An 18,052-nucleotide genomic window follows, 5' to 3' on the forward strand; every position below is an offset into this window, starting at 1 on the left:
GAAGCGATTGCCAATCGATTGATACTGCTTCAAGTCAATAGCAATCGGTGAATTTGCAGCGACAACGTCATTCAGCCGCGGGGCAAACAACGTTAGCGATCCAAAAACATAAGCTTCCCCACGAACGTACACAATGGCCGACCGCGAGCATGATGTTGAGGATGGGAATGAAGCGCTTGACCCAGAGCTTCTCTACTCCAAGGAATACTGCATTGGTTAGTCCTGACGTGGTCTTGCGTCGTGCGACATGAGATTGGGCACTTGGGCGTAAACGTACTGACACGGCGCAGGTGGTGGCAGTTTCGGCAAAGTTTACAAAGGGTACGGCGACAATGATATGATCCACAGCAACCGAACTTTGCTAACGAATTCAGAGTCGATAAACGAACAGGCCAGGCTGTAGCGATCAAGATCATTGATATAGAGAGTGCCGAAGACGAGGTCGAGGATATTATCCAAGAAATCGCCATTCTGTCCGAGCTACAATCACCATATGTCACCAAGTACTATGGATCCTATGCGAAAGGTGCCGAGTTATGGATTGTGATGGAATTTTGCTCCGGTGGCAGCTGTGCCGACTTGATGAAGCCAGGACTGATTGGAGAGGACTACATCGCCATCATTGTGCGCGAGTTGCTCTTGGGCCTGGACTATCTTCACACAGACAAGAAGCTACACCGAGATGTCAAAGGTGAGAAGGATACACTCGCTCGCTGACGTAGCTAATTATCTCTAGCTGCCAATGTACTTCTCAGCAGCAACGGCCAAGTCAAACTCGCCGATTTTGGCGTATCAGGTCAGCTCTCTGCAACTATGACCAAGAAAAACACCTTTGTCGGAACACCTTTTTGGATGGCCCCAGAGGTCATTAAGCAATCTGGGTACGACCATAAAGCCGATATTTGGTCTCTCGGTATTACAGCTCTCGAATTGGCCAACGGAGAGCCCCCTTACGCCGACATTCACCCTATGAAAGTCCTCTTTCTTATCCCAAAGAACCCTCCTCCACGATTAGAAGGTAATTTCACCAAAGCTTTCAAAGATTTCATCGAGTTATGTCTTCAGCGAGATCCCAAGGACCGACCAACAGCCAAGGATATGCTGCGGCACCCATTTATTAGACGGGCAAAGCGGACAACTTACCTAACTGAGCTTATCGAAAGGCATCAACGCTGGGCAGCAACTCACAAGGGAGAAGACGATGACAACTGGGATTCGGCTAATAGTGGACGAGCTCCTGCAGAACGGGAACGAGTCGATGAGGATATGTGGGATTTCGGCACCGTGAGACTTGTCGGCGAACGTGGTGGCATCGTCAATCGACCAGGTCTTAACCAATTGGATGAGAACGCTACAAACGCACGTTCTTCTAGGCCTTTGGAGAGTGAGGAAGATTATGGCGAGCAACGACGAGACGGAAGCCCAATCAAGTCACGAGATTTCGCCCTTCAATCCCTTGAGACTGTCAAGGCCAACCCAGGCTCAAGGCAGTCTAGCCCTCAACGAAAAGCTGTTCCGCAAACCCAATACCAGCAGCCACTCCCATCACCTACGAGGGCATTGCCTCAAACTCCCCTGAAGCTCCCTCCTCCAAGGGATAACGCCGAGACTCCTCGCCCGTTACGACTAAATCCCCCTGCAATAGTGCAGGAGTCTCCAGAATATGACCGGGAACTTCAGAGCCAACTACAGCGTGACATTGGGATGCTCAATCTGGATTATGAACCACAGACTGAGAGGAAAGCCAGTCCACAGATCCAGCAGGTCCAGCCACCACAGTGGTCGTTACCACCTGCTCCTCCGGCCCATCAGCAACGACCAACAACAACCAAGCAGATGAGCCTACCTGAGATACCTGCATACAGGCCAAACCAAGCTGCCACGCAGCAAAGGATACCTTCATTACAGCATACTTCTGTGCCTCAAGTTCACATGCCTCTCCCAGGGGGTGCTCAAGGCCCTCGACCCCTTCCATCAAAGGCTCAGTCACCCAGTCCATCCGAGTTCAACACACCGTCTGCATTCCCTACACCTGCACCAGCTAATCCCAATGGAGAGCTGGATGCTCTTAACGATGTCATATTTCCAGCCCTGGAGGAGGCGCTTAAGCGGCGACAGATCAACCTGCAGCAGATGTATAAGCCAGGACAAAACCCAGCTCAACTGACACCCCAACAACAACGCGCCGAGGCTGCACACGAAAAGTTACGAAAACTGGTTTATAAGTTGGCACATGTCTGCAAGGAGATCGATCATTATGACAAGGCCGAGCCTGTTGGAATGGGCAGAGAAGTTGGCAGCTTTCTCGAGGGGCTTCTGGAAGAGATTCTTGTGAGAGTCGAGCCTTTGGATGAGGATGAGGAAGTGCAAGCTTGATGATATGTGTATGTTGTGATGGGCCATGTGATTGGGAAGCGCTGAAGAGTGTTTTGGAGTTTGGGTTTGACATTGTATATGGCATATTATGAGCATTATGAGCGCGTCTTGCGGGTTGATGATAAAAGGATGGAATAGGTTAGCATGATGAGTATAAAGGGAGGTGGCATGACTGAGAATAGCTGGTATAACATAGATGCCAGTCTGTTGTGATTTTGAGATAGAATCCAGCGAAACTTGTTTGCTGCGTGAGAGGCTATCGAGGTCTATATTGGGTTACGGGAGTATATGAAGCTTTGCGTTCACAATCTTTAAGAACACATGATAACATACGGGAATCATGTATTGATTCCCCCATCGACCTAGTTTGATGCTTCAGGCTGAAGGGTAGCTCTCGTGACGATTTGCTATTCCTTCTGTTGAGGGGTTATCATGACGCAGGGCATCATGACAAACGAACGCTACTCGTCCAAGACTATAATAAAGCCCCAGTATGTAAGTCATTGAGGTTAAAATACAGTTGGCCAAGCTATAGTGAATGCTTTCTATTCTCGATACTAGGTTCGGAGTATTCTACCTATAAGCGTTTCGTAAGTACGAAGTCCGAGTAGCAACCAAAACCTTGCAACCTGATACCTCGCCAAGAATTTGCTTGACCCGCAGAAAAAGCTCCACATGGGGAATAGAGCTCATTATGTCATGGTCATCATGATATGCCAGTAGGGCATTGGGAGAGCTCAGTATAGTGATCAAATAGACCTAGATTCATAGACAGAAACTACCCGGATAAAATGGATATAAATATGACTGGGTCAACTCAATTGAATGTTTTTGTTGATCCCCAATTCTGTTTTCGTGACGTCGTTTGCGTCCAGCCCTTTCAGTCTAAACCAAGAAAAGCAGTAAAATCTAGCGGCCGAGCCGTGCAAAACTCCCCACAAGCTACCCCATGCAGCCTAACGCTCCGGGCATGCTACTCCACTCGGGCCAGTGACAGCTCGGAACAATCGCGTTTTCCGAGCGGCGGCCGAAAGAAAAACAGTGGTAAAAAAATATTCTACAGAGGTTTCGGCCAATGCGACACCACAATTCAGAAGGGAACCTTGCACTGTTACTTGTAGAGCGCCTTGGGCAACGGGAACGGGAACGGAAACAGGCTTGCGCGATTTGCACTTGCACCTACCTTCTTTCTTTAACCTCAACTTGTAAAAAAACAATCTTCTTCCTCTTTTTCTCTCCCCTCTCTTCCTCTCCTCGTGTGCGGTGCCTCGGTTTTATCTCTGTCTTCTCTCTCCCCACGAAAGCTCTCCTCTCTACTTTTTAGATACCCCCCACTTGTCATCATGTTGTCTCGAGGATCTCTTCGATCGGCCCAGGTACGTTTTTGTGGTGTTTTGCTTTTGCTTTTGGTTCTGTGTCATGATGATCTTTTGTGGTGTTTGTGGTACATGAGGAGGAATGTATGCAGGCAATGGGCTTTTGTGGCTGTCTGTGATGATATGCATCATGTCATGATCATCATCGCGACATCACAACAAGCGAGAATTGGAGTTTTGCGTGGTGGGACATGATTGCGGGACAAAGACCACAACGCGCAAATGGCTCAGATTGATTATACACAGACTTCACTACTCAATTGATCTTGTTGCTAACGTTTCTTCTCAGCTGCTGCGCGGCGTCGCCAAGCAACAACCCCAGCTCGCCCGATCCTTCGCCACCGTCCAGTCCGACATCTTCAAGCCCGCCAAGTTCGGCGGCAAGTACACCGTCACCCTCATCCCCGGTGACGGTATCGGTACCGAGGTTGCCGAGTCCGTCAAGACCGTCTTCAAGGCCGACAACGTCCCCGTTGAGTGGGAGCAGATCGAGGTCTCTGGTCTCGAGGGCGCCGGCCGAACTGAGGATGCTTTCCGCGAGTCTGTCGCTTCTCTTAAGCGCAACAAGCTCGGTCTCAAGGGTATCCTTCACACCCCCATCAGCCGATCCGGCCACCAGAGTTTCAACGTCGCCATGCGACAGGAGCTCGATATCTACGCCAGCATCAGCTTGATCAAGAACATCCCCGGCTACGAGACCCGCCACAAGGACGTCGACCTGTGCATCATCCGAGAGAACACCGAGGGTGAGTATTCTGGTCTCGAGCACCAGAGCGTCGACGGTGTCGTCGAGTCCCTCAAGATCATCACCCGCGCCAAGTCCGAGCGTATCGCCAAGTTCGCCTTCTCTTTCGCTCTCGCCAACGGCCGATCCAAGGTTACTTGCATTCACAAGGCCAACATCATGAAGCTTGCCGACGGTCTTTTCCGCAGCACCTTCCACCAGGTCGCCAAGGACTACCCTACCCTCGAGGTCAACGACATGATTGTCGACAACGCCTCCATGCAGGCTGTCTCTCGACCTCAGCAGTTCGATGTTATGGTCATGCCTAACCTTTACGGTGGCATTCTGTCCAACATTGGTGCCGCTCTTGTTGGTGGCCCTGGTATCGTCCCCGGTTGCAACATGGGCCGTGAGGTCGCTGTTTTCGAGCCCGGTTGCCGTCACGTCGGCCTTGACATCAAGGGCAAGGACCAGGCTAACCCTACTGCTATGCTCCTGTCCGGCAGCATGCTGCTGCGACACCTCGGTCTCGATGAGCATGCTAACCGCATCTCCAAGGCCACCTACGCCGTTATCGCTGAGGGGTAAGTTTATCTCTACTCTAATGCCTGTTGAAGCGCAATGCTAACAATCCTACAGCAAGGTCCGCACCCCCGACATGGGCGGCTCCTCCACCACCCACGAGTTCACCAAGGCCATCCTCGACAAGCTCGAGACTGTTTAAATGAAGCATCTTTTGTGATATCCCCCCAAAAACAAACCATGCGAAATCCCAATTTTATTTTTCGTTTGTCTTTCCCGTATATAAAGCGGGAGCTGATTGGACATAACACGCACACACACACATTCTGAAAAAGACAAGACACACCCACCATACCTCGATTATATATACCTGACGACCCGGGACAGCGGATTTTAAGGCGTTCTGAGAGGCAGGGGTTTGGCGGCGACGTCGAAGGGAGAAAGAAGAGAAAAGAAGACAGAGTACAGCAGAGGAAGATGATTGAAATAGCAGAAGGAGATTGTACGTGTAACATGAACTTTCGCAGTCTTGAATATATTGTAAAGTCCAAGTTCCCATTTGCTCCGTGATGTTATGCCGACGCAAGGTTTACGAGGTGCATGATACTATAAGTATTGCTTGGCACACGAGCTCACCCCATTGCAAACGAACTGGCCAGCACGACTGAATTGACACTGGGCAGATACTTGACATGAAGTTGTTTATCATGCTCGGAGCTTGGCGAGTCATTTTGTCGCGGAGACCGAGTTGATAACCTCGGTTGATACTACACCGAAGACATTGGCAGCTTCGCTATAGGTTAGGAATAAATTTATTCGTAAAACCCGCATATAATGTGCATGGCCATGATGATAACTTGAGATACTGAAATAGATTAGTTTTGAATAATGGTAATGATGCTGATTTCCCTAGATAGCACCGAGACTTGCGTGATCAGAATTGACCAATGGCGTTTGAGCATGCGAACTCCAAACTGACCATACACGCGGGCGAGACGTCTGGTTGGATACGAGAGAGTAATCAAGCGTTGATAGCTTTGAACGGTTCACTCTGACTGATTTCATAACCAGCTTTAAGGCCAACCTTTCAGCCCTTCCATTGTTTGCTCGCTAATCATAACATAAGATAGGTCAAGCCCTGACCAGCAATATGAGCTGTAAAGACCGCTAGCAGCGCACGAAGCTGCAGTGACTTGCATCTCTGACGGTGGCTTGAGCCTTGGGATTTAGCAACGATTACATGTCTCCGGGTTCATAGCCCAATTGCGATATCTCGAGTAGATGATACAATCAGGTTGAATGTAAACTAAACGTCTGCTTGTATACCATTGACCACAATAGTAGGCACCGCTCTTCTCTCCAGACGTGGTAGTGAATATCACCATTCGGGAATAGCTGCAAGGCCTTCGTCTTGGGACAGAGTTGAGAAGTATGTGAAGGGCAGTGGAAGTAAAAGAGGAAGGACACGTGAGAACATCAGGCTTCGAATAACACTGTACATCGAGTCCCTAAGTAATGTAAGTGCTCACATCTATTTTTGAATGATGACTAGATACGCCCCCTTTCAAGAAATGCCTTTGGCACATCGACATATCGACTCCTCAAATACTCGCCAATTCCCTTCCCAAGACCATCAATTCGATCTGAAGACGCAATGCCTCCGTTCAAGTTATCCAATACCCGACTGTTTTAAGTTAGTACCTCAGCTTCAACATCGCATGGGAACTTACAAGTGCACAGCGTTGATACCAGGGAACTCAACCCTCTCAACCCTCCTGTCAGGATTCCCCTTGAACCAATCATCCCCAAACAACTGCTTCAACTTCGAAACAGTCAATAGGTTCCTCAACCAAGCATACTCATCATCATTCCTAACAAAGAACCCAACATTCGAATTATCACCCTTATCCCCTGATCTCGCATGTACAACACTTCCCAGCGGCGCCCACTCCGTCGGTCCAAAAGTAAGCATATCAACCGGCCCATGCGTTTCCGTCGACGGCCGTACAATAGGATACTTGGCTGTTTTCTGCGGTGGTTCAATGCGATGTGAAGCACCTGTACTCATCTCAACACGATGATCAATCGCAGAAACAGGCATAAGCGCAGGAAACATCTCCATAAACGGCTTGGGAACCATAGTTCTAAAGTCAAGATTCATATGATATCCCGGGTAACTCTGCATGCGGAGAGCGTAAATTGGTACCTTGAACTTAGGCGCGTCAATGTCTTCTTTTCGGCGAGCTTGGGCAAAGACACGGAGTGATACAGTGCCTGCTTGTTGAGACGTTGGGTTCTCAGCTGGAGTGCCGTAGAGCTCGATACTCAAACGGCTGAAGTTTGAGTCTTTGAACATGTGGGCTAGTTGAGCTTTCAGCATGGCTGCTTTTTCGAAGACGTCGAGACCGTTGATGTAGAAGGTTGCCTCAGCTTGGAAGCCGCCTTTGGCAGCGATCATGACTTTTGCTGTTGGCGGGGGAGGGAGGCCTTTTATTCCTGAGACGGAAACGCGGTTTTCTGACTCTTGTTCGACTCGTACTCCAGAGAGATCTGCGACGACATCGGGATTCAGATATAGATGACCTTGAAGTTCATAGAGTAACTGTGCGGTAACTGTCTCTTTTGTGACCCTTCCTCCACCTTCTGCTGTTCTTCCAATGGTACATCGTCCTCTTGGATCAATCTCTGCAATAGGGAATGCAATATCCACAAGTTCAGGTAGAAAGTCCTTGAAACCTGAGAAGTTCGCGCCAACGACATAAGGGCCGCACTCAATGAGATGAGCAGCCAGAAGCGAACCAGCCAACTCCTCATACTGATCCTCTCGCCAGCCGTGATACCATGCCGCAGCACCCATAACAGGAGAAGCATCAGTACATCGACCGCAGATAACGATACGCGCACCCGAGCGAAGAGCTTGAATAATACCCCAACATCCAATATAAGCAGTCGCACAGCACGGCGTAAAACCCCAAGAATCAAGAGTCTGCTCCGGATGATCCAAATGCGTAATCTGCACATCCCTCCTCCTCTCCCTATCCATAACAACATCCGAAACATCATCCCCCAGCACCTTTGCAACAACACAATCCCCATATCCCCTCTTCTCACAGAGCGCTCTGACCTTATCATACAATGCATCAGTGTTCAACGCCCCCGCGTTAGTTACAACACGTATGTCGCGCTGCATGATATCATCAAGACACTCGTCAAGTTGTTCATAAAAGCCATTTTCGTAGCCTAGGTTGGGATCAACTTCTTGCTTGGTGATTGCGTTCCAGGCAATGTTCATCTCGGAGAGCCAGTCTCCTGTGATGACGTTCACGTTGCCGGAGCGGACCATGCGGGACATGGCGTGGGGATGGTCGCCTGTTGCGCCGGAGACGTTGCCGATGCGGATTGGTGGTCTGTCTAACATTTTGATGTGGTGCGAAGTGATATCCAATCTCGGAATATGTGTATATGGAGTGTTGGTGAAGATGAGTTGACGTGAAAGTTATAGTGAGCTGAGAGAGTGATGGAATGAGGTTAAGGTGCGGCTCTTGACAAGCACTTCCTTTAACTTGTGGACCTTCGGAATAAAGATATTCTTATTCGTGTAATACCTCGGATTCTTCAGGATGTCGAGTCTCTCATGACTTATCATAACACTGCATTGGTGGATTGTGGATTAGCGGACGCGGCGCCGAGTGGCGATCCACTTACACGGACCCTGGTATTTCGGCTTCGGCGACCGAGTCCGTTAATTCGCTTGCTCAACAAGAGATAGAACATGATGTGAGATACTTCCGGAACAATGGGCTAGAGTTTGCTCTTTTTATTATTTTGGGGGAACTTGGGTAGGGAATGCTCATATGCTTATCTTGTTCATGGGCTTCGGTTCCCCTTGTTGCAATCTGTTCGGGTTAGAGGTGACGGCAGAGCGAGAACAACTCACTCCTTGATGAAATCAAGTAGATTACCTTCCGAGTCGAATTCAGAATATATATATATTAAGTTTGCAAGTTAGCCTTGAAAGGTATATCCAAGCATCTCCAGAGTCTAATATAGTCTAAACATTTATTGCCCCTATAGCCGGCAAAGCTTCGTTGTCAGAATATATATACCAAATATTCATTACCATGGAGTCAATTTTTACGAAAACAGGTATCTTGATAAAGTACACAAACGTAACTCAATAATACGGATGACTCTCACCTCCCAGCCCAAAAAACCACTCCTGACTCAACTGCGAAATAGCGTCATTATGGAACTCATCCAACCCCAAACTTTGCAAGTCCCCAAAACAATCCCTAAACGTACTATCAACCGTCATACCAGCCAAATCCGCCGAAAACTGCACCGGCGCCGCAACACTCGCCTCCACGACATCAGCTACCACCGCATCACTCAGTCTATCAAACAAATCCGAACAATTCCTCGCAAGATCCCAACGTTCCGAAACAGCTACTAGCACCTTTGAACATGCGCGCGTGTCGTTTACGACTTGATTGATTGTAGGTGTTGTATGTAACCTCGCGCGTTGAGGTTCGGAACCAGAGAAATGATGCCGTAGAGCAAAGATGTATGATAACCCTGCTAAGAAAACAGAATGCATCGTAATCCACGAATAATTCAACTTTCGCGATCGATGCAAACTCGCATATAAACTTATAGCCTCCCTCGCAGAGTCATAAACATTCTGCAGTGCAAGACTATTCACAGCCGCATCGTTCAAACACGGCGACGGTCGAAACAGCATAAGCATACCATTATGGTATAAAAGCCTATACCACTCCTCAGAGCGAAAACTCGAACCACTAGCCGGCGAAGCAGCCGTGTCGCTCTTAACTAGGGGTAGGTTTGCTGTTTCTGCATGCCACTCTTGTAACTCCCTCGCCAGAGCTGTTCGCATTTCTTCGTAGCTTGTGCTGGGGAATGTAACGTGTTTGGCGCTGCGGTGGAGGGCGTTTATGATCTTGCCGCAGATGAGGCGGTAGCGAACGATGTGGACGAATACAGATGTAGCAGCGCGGTATTGAGGTGTTCCGTAGGGTGCTGATGAGAGGGGACTGCTATCCTCGGGGAGTTGATCGGCTGTTGATGAAGGGGGTAGATCGACGTCTATGTCTTCGAGCTGTAGTGCCAAAGGTCTTCCAAGCGCAAGACTCGTCACACGATCCAAGGCGACAAGACTCCAGAAACATCTCCTCTTTGTCTCCATCTCCTCCTCCTTCACCTTGCGAGTCGCATCATCCAGCGTCTGAGGAAGAGCATAAGTCGCCGCTCGATGAAGCCCCATCTCAAGACATGTCCTCGCCGCAACACCGATGAGATGCCAAACACTAGTCGTAGTATTACTCGACGTCGTGCCCATTCTATACTGACACACCAACAAAAGCGCCTGCAACCTCTCAATCCCATCTCTCGCCAAAACATCAGCCAACCTCGTCATGGCGCGATTATAATGCGTCTCGGCATCATAAACACCATTCCAGTTAAACTTGTGCACTTGCGCCGTGCCGATCGCAAGCGTCATGTCGACAAAGAACGCATCAACGGGATCTTTGGCGCTGGACTCTTCGTACACAACGTCTAAAGATCGGTAGAGGGACTTTGTGGAGAGGAAAGGGTAGCAGAGGTGGTCATGGCTGCAGTATGCTTTTAGGAGTTCTGATGCGAGAGTTTTGGGAGGAAGACCGGAGTTGGCTTGTGGTGAGGTTAGACCAGGGAGGGAGTTTGGTTTCCAGCCTGATGCGTGGAGGGTTGAGGATGGTTGAGGTCGGGACTGGAGGAGATTTGCGAGGAGAAGACCGCTTGTTGAACCGACAAAGTGATGGCCTCCGCCAGCAATGAGACTCATCTGAATGACCTCCTCCGCCACCTCTCCATCCCCGGGACTATTCTGTACCACCGACGTCTCACCTCTCTCAACATCTTCAGACCTCCTCTGAATCTCCTCAGACCTTCTCTGCACCTCCTCCGATCTTCTCAACTGCTGCGTCAAACCCTCATTACAATCCATCAACTCCCTAATCCTCCTCTCCAACTTCTGAACATTTCTTCTCCGCAACTGATGTTCACTAACAGCATATTCACAAGCGACATCAGCGCGTTTGCAGGGTCCGCATTGAGGTTGGATTTTGTCGCAGCGGACTTTGCGGCGGTGACATCTGTCGCAGGCGTTTGAGGGCATGGGGAAGGGGGACGGAGACCGAGGCCGATGGTGAGAGGAGATGGAGACGGAGAGACCCCGCTTGAGAAGGAGAAGTTATGGGTCTTCGGTTAGTGAATGCGGGTTTTATTTTACCGTTAATTAGTTGATTTGATGGATGGATTGGGTGGGATTGGGGAACTAAGCTTAATTGTTACCTTAATCCTGACTCGTGGGGTTGGGACTGCAACGTTGGTGAATGCATTGTGACATGAGCCTGGATGTTTATTTCGGCTCGTATTACTCTGAACAATAAGGCAAATCAATTCGCTGTAAGTTGAAATATTACAATCTACGAGTTAGACTCTTGAAAATGCAACTGAGCCATCCTATGTCATTCTCCGGATATCGTTATCCTCTATCTATAATGATACATAGCTATCTTGACTAAACACTAATAATCCTCCTCCATCACAATCTAGCTCCCCATAATGGCGTCTTGGCAAACCACCATTCGGCCATCGGCCCCGTCGCCGAAACCAGGATATTCTCGCTCTTCGCCTCTGGTGATCCCCTCAACAATCCCACCCCCGGATATCCAGAATCTGGGGTATGCGGGGAAGTTCATGAATCAAGTTCAAATACCGCATCGTCCCCCTGCTTTTTTTTGTATCAATCATCCCAACTATCATTCTCTTTAATAGTTTCTTTGATAGGTTTTGTGAGAGTTGATCATCATGGCATCGCAAGATCAAAAGATGGGCGTTGAGACCCTTGATGCTGAGAAGCAAAACGCCGCTCATGAAGAGTACTCGGCTGAAGTTCTTGATAAGAAGGGTAATGGTGATTACTCTGGTGCTGTGGCGAAGAGTGACCCCGAGGAGATCAAACTCGTCAAGAAGCTCGATCGATGGATCATGGTAAGCCTCCCCATCCCTTGTTGAACTCTTCTCTGACTTGATAGCCCACCCTTTGGTTGATGTACTGGCTCAACTACCTCGACCGCAACGCCATCACCCTTGCCCGCCTAAACGGCTTTGAAGAAGATCTCAACCTCCAAGGCTCACAGTACAACACCTCAGTCTCAATCCTCTTCGTCGGCTACGTCCTCGGTCAAATCCCCAGTAACATGATAATCACCCGTGTCAGACCATCATATTACATGGGTGGTTTCATGATGGCATGGGCAGTCGTCAGTTCCCTCACGGCCGTAGCTCACAACTACACCGGCGCTCTCCTCACACGATTCTTCCTCGGTATCGTGGAGGCTCCTTATTACCCCGGCGCGCTGTATATGTTGTCGACGTTTTATACCAGGAAGGAATTGGCGACGAGGATTAGTATTCTCTACTCTGGTAACGTCCTCGCTTCTGCTTTTGCGGGCCTTATTGCCGCGGGTGTTTTTGAGGGTATGGATGGACTGGCTGGGATTAAGGGCTGGCGATGGTTGTTTATTCTTCAGGGTGCTGTTACGTTTGTTGTGGCTATCGTGGCGTGCTTTACTCTTCCTGATGAACCGTTGACGACTCGATGGCTCACACCTGAGCAGCGACAACTTGCGCATGATCGCGTTCTGAGAGATACAGTCGGACAGAAAGGCAACGGCAATCCATGGAGCGGTCTGCGCGAAGCCATCGTTGACCCGAAGGTCTGGGTCTTCATTGTTCTTCAGCATCTTCACCTTGCGACCAACGGCTTCAAGAACTTCTTCCCTACCATCGTCAACACGCTCGGCTTCAACACAACCGTCACTTTGGTCCTTACTTGCCCTCCTTTCTTGATCGCTGGTGCTCTCTCGATTCTTTGGGCCAAGTCTTCTGGCCACTTTAACGAGAGTACCTGGCATATCACCATCTCCAAGATCGTCGCTACCTTCGGATTCGTCTTGGCTTGCGCGACCATGAACGTAGGCGCAAGATACTTCGCCATGTGCGTCTTTACCATTGGTACCTATGGTGTCAACTCCATTCTTTTAGCTTGGGTGGGAAATACCTGTGGACAGACAAGGGAGAAGAAGGCTTCCGCTCTGGCTCTCGCCAACGTCAGTGCGACACTCAGTTTGATCTGGACTCCTGTAAGTACTATCCTACTCCATTCTTGGTACAAACCACTAACTCTTGCAGTACCTCTGGCCCAAATCTGACGCACCCCGGTATGTACTGCCGCTCTCAAGCAGTGCTGGGTTTGCTGTAGCTTGTATTGCTGGAGTCTGGCTTATGAGGTGGATGCTGGTCAGACAGAACAGGAAGATCAGACAGACCGACTCCGAGGCTACGTTGTTTTATGCTTACTAGAGGTGGGTTGGAACCTGGACTAAGATAGTCCAATATCATCCATAGGTCGTCAATGTTATGCCGAAACTTATGGTTTATTATGAATGAACTCTCCCAAACTTGCCTAAGTCATCCTAAACTTATCTTGGTTATCCTAAACCTGTCTAAGCTATCCTAAGATTCCCTAAGCTTTATGGTTCCCTGGACTAAAAATAGGATGGAATCTTGTCAAGTCGTTACTCGGCAGCACAGTTGATACGCTTATTGGCCTCGATAGACATCTCGTAAGGCTGCTCGCTAGTATGCTCGACGATCTTTGGTGAGCCAACCGAGTGTCGAATGTTCTTGATGACGTCCGTGTTGAATTCCTCCTGATCCGAGTCGGCGGAACTTCCCTGGTCAACCAAAACAACCACGACGACCTCAACAATCTCTAGGCCGTTCCCTTTGGCACGTTTGACGGCGTCGATAAGGCCTTAGAGTGCAGCCTTGTACTTTGATTCGGCGACATGTGCGAGGAATCGATCGTCCCCGTTGAATCCATTTGGGTACCGGCCAGTCACCGCGACTCTAACGCAGGTGTCCAGGCCAGTGGTGTAGATTCTCGCACCCTTTGACGTCCCGTACTTGCCCATGCGTACCTCACCGGGTTGGGGGTCTTCTTCATCGCTGGAGCCCTCGATGGACTCCGCGTAGTCCTTGTTGCCCTGCATATGTGCAGCGGCAGCCATTCGCTCCGACCAGAGTCGTTCGTCAGCCATAGTGACTAAGGTTGAGTATGTAACAAGACAGTGAATAGTATGAATCAGATGGTCTGGTTGCTGATGCTGAAGAAGAAGAAGAAGAGATGAAAGCGACAAGGGGTCAAAGAGGCCCTTTTATAAGGTGCCGTGGGGTATGATTCACAGATGAATTGTCAGTTGACAGTCAAAATGTAGGTTACGCTATGGAACACAGTCTCGTCGCTTTTAACTACAAAAGCCAAAAGTGTTCGTTCAACCAAACATTAGTAAATGTTTGCCAAGCACAGCTCGGCCTCAAGCTCCCATGGCGACGACACCTTGATAGTACCACCTCCATCATCGTCGGATATCGGATACTCACGAGACGGGTCGGCGAGAGGTAGACGCTTAAAGATCTTGAGAGGAAACAGCCAGAACCCTATGGCTGGCTGTGGTGTTTGCTTAAGGTGTTCTGCAGTTTCCTTGGCGATGGCCTCCCTTGGCTCTTCTGTATGTGGTTCCATCCATGTTATAAACCTCTCGTGGGTCTGATTCACAGACTCCATGGCGCTTGCTCGGTCAGTTATGAGGGGTGGATATGAACGGCGGCAGCTCCCAAAGCGATATTCAACCTCGTGGTTGTGCTTCACCCTTACTGATAGAAGGAGTCTGAACCAGCGATGGAAGCGTCTTACAGGGTCCATGTTTCCAAGATATAGTTGCTTAAAGTTTCCATCGTCCAATCGAGGATCGCATGATAATCGATGAAAGCCGAACGAATGGCCCCTGATGGGCACGGTACGATTCATCTGGAAAACTGGAACAGTTGAGCGCTTTGCAAACTCGCCACCCCACCCGCGTACGCAATGCGTGTTCATTACTGTGAGGTGCTCAATTCTCAACAAAGTTTCCTTCAGCCGAGACGTGTCACGCCCAGTGGTGCTCGGCGTCTTGAAGTCATGCGACGGGCCTTTGACGCGCAAGGCGAGATTGACCAGACCGACACATCGCGGATCGCAAGCCCAGAGGTCATGTGCAAAGTTCTCAAAGACTTCCAAGCAGTTGAGCATCAAGGTGTCCAATTCAGGACAAACATAGAGTGTGCCGTTCACCATGCTCTTATCTTTCCTCTTGTACCAACATGGTAGTTGAACACGGTAGAAAGCCAAAGCGGCCTTGCGTGACTCGGACGTGGTTCGGAACAGCTTGCTTATCTTCCAGCGGTGGCCCAATATGATCTCATAGTTTTGATGATTTGTTTGCTCTCTTCTTTCGTTCGTGAAACTGCCCGGTTTCAGGGTGATATCAATCCATCGCTCATGACTGAGGAAATGTTGCCAAACAAGCCAGCGAATATCATCAGGAAAGCGTGCAAACAGGTGAAAGTCACCACATGGCTCAAGAGGAGGGTTGAAGATTTGCAAGTAACGTGGTGTAGCGTTGCTCTTCATGTTGCAACCCGAAGCCATGTTGAGAAACTGTTGTTTGGAAAGGAGAAAGGTCAGGACGTGTTTGCTTCGCGGGAGGAGTAATGGTTTTGTAACTCGTATATATTAGCTTTATGACTCACGAGACATGTGTTACCTTTATGAGGGCACACAAGGTCTATATCCCTACGAGACTTTGTATCACGGTCGTCAAAGAAGCATATTCACTAAAGTATGTTGACAACAGAGTTACACTGTATCCACCGCCTCACTGAATAAACTGAATCAAGGTTACACACACGAAGACTCTCTTCGACTAAGGCGTCTCGTTACACATAATGGCCCTGCGTGGTGAGCTTCTGACCTCAGTCAGCAAGCAGAGAGAACCCGAGGAGGCCAGGCAGAAATCGTCATAGGCAAGAAAAGTCTTACCTAAGTTTTGCAGGTTCATCTAAACTTAGACCTCGGTGAGAATGTCACAATTACTTCACCGTCACCAACACCCACCACATATCAAGATATTCTCGAATTGTCAAGGAAACTGTCGCTAGGTAAGTAATTTGTCCAAGCCCGACCCGAAGAACGCTCATCCTGCAAAAAGCCCGTACGCCATCCATACCAATTGATCTCCTGAACGCCATCGTAAAGACATACCAATCTTGCTATCCCCTCTGTAAATCCGTGACTATGCCATCGTGCATGTTTGAAACACCCGCCACCTCAGGTCCATTATGCATAACCGATCGACCTGCAGTAGCTTAACCGCCTACCGTCCACAGTGGAATACTCCCCTAGCTATTGGCCAATGTGTCACGGGGCGTCACCCCCATAGCTTGCCGAAGCGACGGCGTCAACGAATCAGTCGAGTCCCTCTGCCGTCCCCAATTCTCATTCGTAGTCGCAGGCGAAGCCGTATTCATTTCCTTCCTGTCCTGTGATCGTTCATACGTCGGCGGTGGTGCTCGGGGCATATTTGCGGGTTTTTGCTTAATCGGTGCAACACCGTAGTCGTCGAGTTCTTGGAAATCTTTCGGGTCTTCGAGTTTATCTAGGCGTTTGCGACGACGATGGAGAACGCATAGCAGAGCGACGACGCCAAGGGCTACGACGGTGCTGCGGGATGAGGTCAGCCAAGACAATTACCGATATGCGAGATAAATAAGGTACCTAGCGATGAAGAGAATTAGTAGGATCTCGCCTGTGCTCATACCGGGCTTTTCACAGGTATTCGAGAATTGATCATTGCGACATGTTTCCTTGGCTTCTCTCGGGAGCACTCGCGTGAGACCCATGCCCTCGGCGCGAGAAGCAAGGGCGCCTAATTCCTTTTCGAGAATCATGATACCGAGTAAAGTGAGCGTCAATAGAATAATGAGAAAATTAGTAGTAGTGTAATTAACGATTCAGTGTTATTCTGCAAAGAGAAAGAAGAAAAAAACAATCAAGAGCCAAGTCTGCAAACAACAGGAGCAAACCTAGGAAAAAGGGAAGGGGTTACTACATCAAGGGCAAGAGGAATTCATTAAAAAGCCAATGCGAGCCAACTGACGATGCGCCTCAGTTCAATGACATGCTTCCGAGAGCTCCATGTTTCAGAGGCTCAGCCCCCTTGGCTCGTGATGCTGGGGTCCCTGTAAATCAGGGGTGCATCTCGTGACAGTGAAATTGACCCTCTGCAATCGGGGCTACAGAGGATTTGATACGAGATCTAGACTGGTCTTGTCACATCATGTTACGTGTACCTGATCGACATCTATCGATAGTTCATGGATACTACCTACTAAGTAAATGCTATACATATTTATGCATTCCCTCGAGTTGACATTTTAATGCTTCACCTTTCCTATCAATGCGCCGTGAAACTCACCGCACAAACAGCCCAGGCCATAGGAACAACTCAAGCTGAAACTGCCCATTCCAACATCTCAAACAAACGCAATATCAATTGCTTCTTCTTCGACGTCTGCTAATAATCAACACAACCCCCTTATTGTGGGGGAGGCCATCATTAATTAAACCAAGTGGGCTGCAGAATCCCTGTCGGCAAAGCTTCCGTTACCGTTCGTTCCCCCAGATTCAGGGACGCAAAATAACGTGACCGGGATAACGGCGATCACGCAACGGTTGAAGCAGAATGAACCAGGAAGGAGATCGATGTTAGATATTGTGAGCGATTAGCGGGTTATGAAGGGCTATCAACATTGCCAAGCTTTTTTGGCGCAAGAGAGAATGGGCGATTTGGACACATGGTTGGCATGGATGAGGCTGGGGAGGAAATTACATGGCGTTGAAGATCAACTGCGGCGGTCCTAAATCCGGGGATATGAATGCTCCGTGGATGCAGGGTCTTTGCATTCTTGAGGTTCCGAGAGTCCGACAGTCCGTTCCCAAGAATAGCATCACTGGATTTTGAATGAGAATGGATGCTTCTCATAGGCTACTGCGGACTCTGAGTACAGTCGAATTTACTTGTGAGCCGGCCAGCCGAGTATACGGCCC

General features: G+C 49.2%; 7 protein-coding genes across 7 annotated transcripts; 3 read left to right on the top strand and 4 right to left on the bottom strand.

Annotated features, from left to right (window-relative positions):
- Window positions 1–133: 133 nt before the first annotated feature.
- Window positions 134–2,376, top strand: BKA55DRAFT_594509 (kinase-like domain-containing protein; the record flags this gene model as incomplete). Its single annotated transcript, XM_046195671.1, has 4 exons — window positions 134–215; window positions 291–321; window positions 375–691; window positions 737–2,376. 4 exons carry the CDS (start codon window positions 134–136, stop codon window positions 2,374–2,376), a joined length of 2,070 nt encoding a protein of 689 aa, XP_046048387.1.
- A 1,343-nt stretch (window positions 2,377–3,719) lies between these two features.
- Window positions 3,720–5,200, top strand: BKA55DRAFT_512951 (uncharacterized protein; the record flags this gene model as incomplete). Its single annotated transcript, XM_046187853.1, has 3 exons — window positions 3,720–3,752; window positions 4,042–5,060; window positions 5,116–5,200. 3 exons carry the CDS (start codon window positions 3,720–3,722, stop codon window positions 5,198–5,200), a joined length of 1,137 nt encoding a protein of 378 aa, XP_046048388.1.
- Window positions 5,201–6,464: 1,264 nt separating this feature from the next.
- BKA55DRAFT_728675 (uncharacterized protein) lies at window positions 6,465–8,606 on the bottom strand. The gene is made up of 2 exons (XM_046201186.1): window positions 6,729–8,606; window positions 6,465–6,682 (listed from the first exon to the last, which is right to left on the bottom strand). Exons 1-2 carry the CDS (start codon window positions 8,414–8,416, stop codon window positions 6,547–6,549), a joined length of 1,824 nt encoding a protein of 607 aa, XP_046048389.1. The 5' UTR covers window positions 8,417–8,606; the 3' UTR covers window positions 6,465–6,546.
- Window positions 8,607–9,032: 426 nt separating this feature from the next.
- Window positions 9,033–11,294, bottom strand: BKA55DRAFT_569514 (fungal-specific transcription factor domain-containing protein). The gene has a single exon (XM_046192937.1). It carries the CDS (start codon window positions 11,171–11,173, stop codon window positions 9,173–9,175), a length of 2,001 nt encoding a protein of 666 aa, XP_046048390.1. The 5' UTR covers window positions 11,174–11,294; the 3' UTR covers window positions 9,033–9,172.
- Window positions 11,295–11,889: 595 nt separating this feature from the next.
- BKA55DRAFT_513161 (major facilitator superfamily domain-containing protein) lies at window positions 11,890–13,425 on the top strand (the record flags this gene model as incomplete). The annotated part of the gene is made up of 3 exons (XM_046187871.1): window positions 11,890–12,051; window positions 12,096–13,205; window positions 13,255–13,425. 3 exons carry the CDS (start codon window positions 11,890–11,892, stop codon window positions 13,423–13,425), a joined length of 1,443 nt encoding a protein of 480 aa, XP_046048391.1.
- A 985-nt stretch (window positions 13,426–14,410) lies between these two features.
- On the bottom strand, window positions 14,411–15,595 carry BKA55DRAFT_738793 (uncharacterized protein; the record flags this gene model as incomplete). Its single annotated transcript, XM_046201403.1, has 1 exon — window positions 14,411–15,595. One exon carries the CDS (start codon window positions 15,593–15,595, stop codon window positions 14,411–14,413), a length of 1,185 nt encoding a protein of 394 aa, XP_046048392.1.
- A 749-nt stretch (window positions 15,596–16,344) lies between these two features.
- Window positions 16,345–16,893, bottom strand: BKA55DRAFT_540025 (uncharacterized protein; the record flags this gene model as incomplete). The annotated part of the gene is made up of 2 exons (XM_046190208.1): window positions 16,345–16,666; window positions 16,721–16,893. 2 exons carry the CDS (start codon window positions 16,891–16,893, stop codon window positions 16,345–16,347), a joined length of 495 nt encoding a protein of 164 aa, XP_046048393.1.
- Window positions 16,894–18,052: the final 1,159 nt, after the last annotated feature.

This window comes from Fusarium redolens, assembly GCF_020744475.1.
Source record: "Fusarium redolens strain MPI-CAGE-AT-0023 chromosome Unknown BKA55scaffold_9, whole genome shotgun sequence".
NCBI classification, from domain to species: domain Eukaryota; kingdom Fungi; phylum Ascomycota; class Sordariomycetes; order Hypocreales; family Nectriaceae; genus Fusarium; species Fusarium redolens.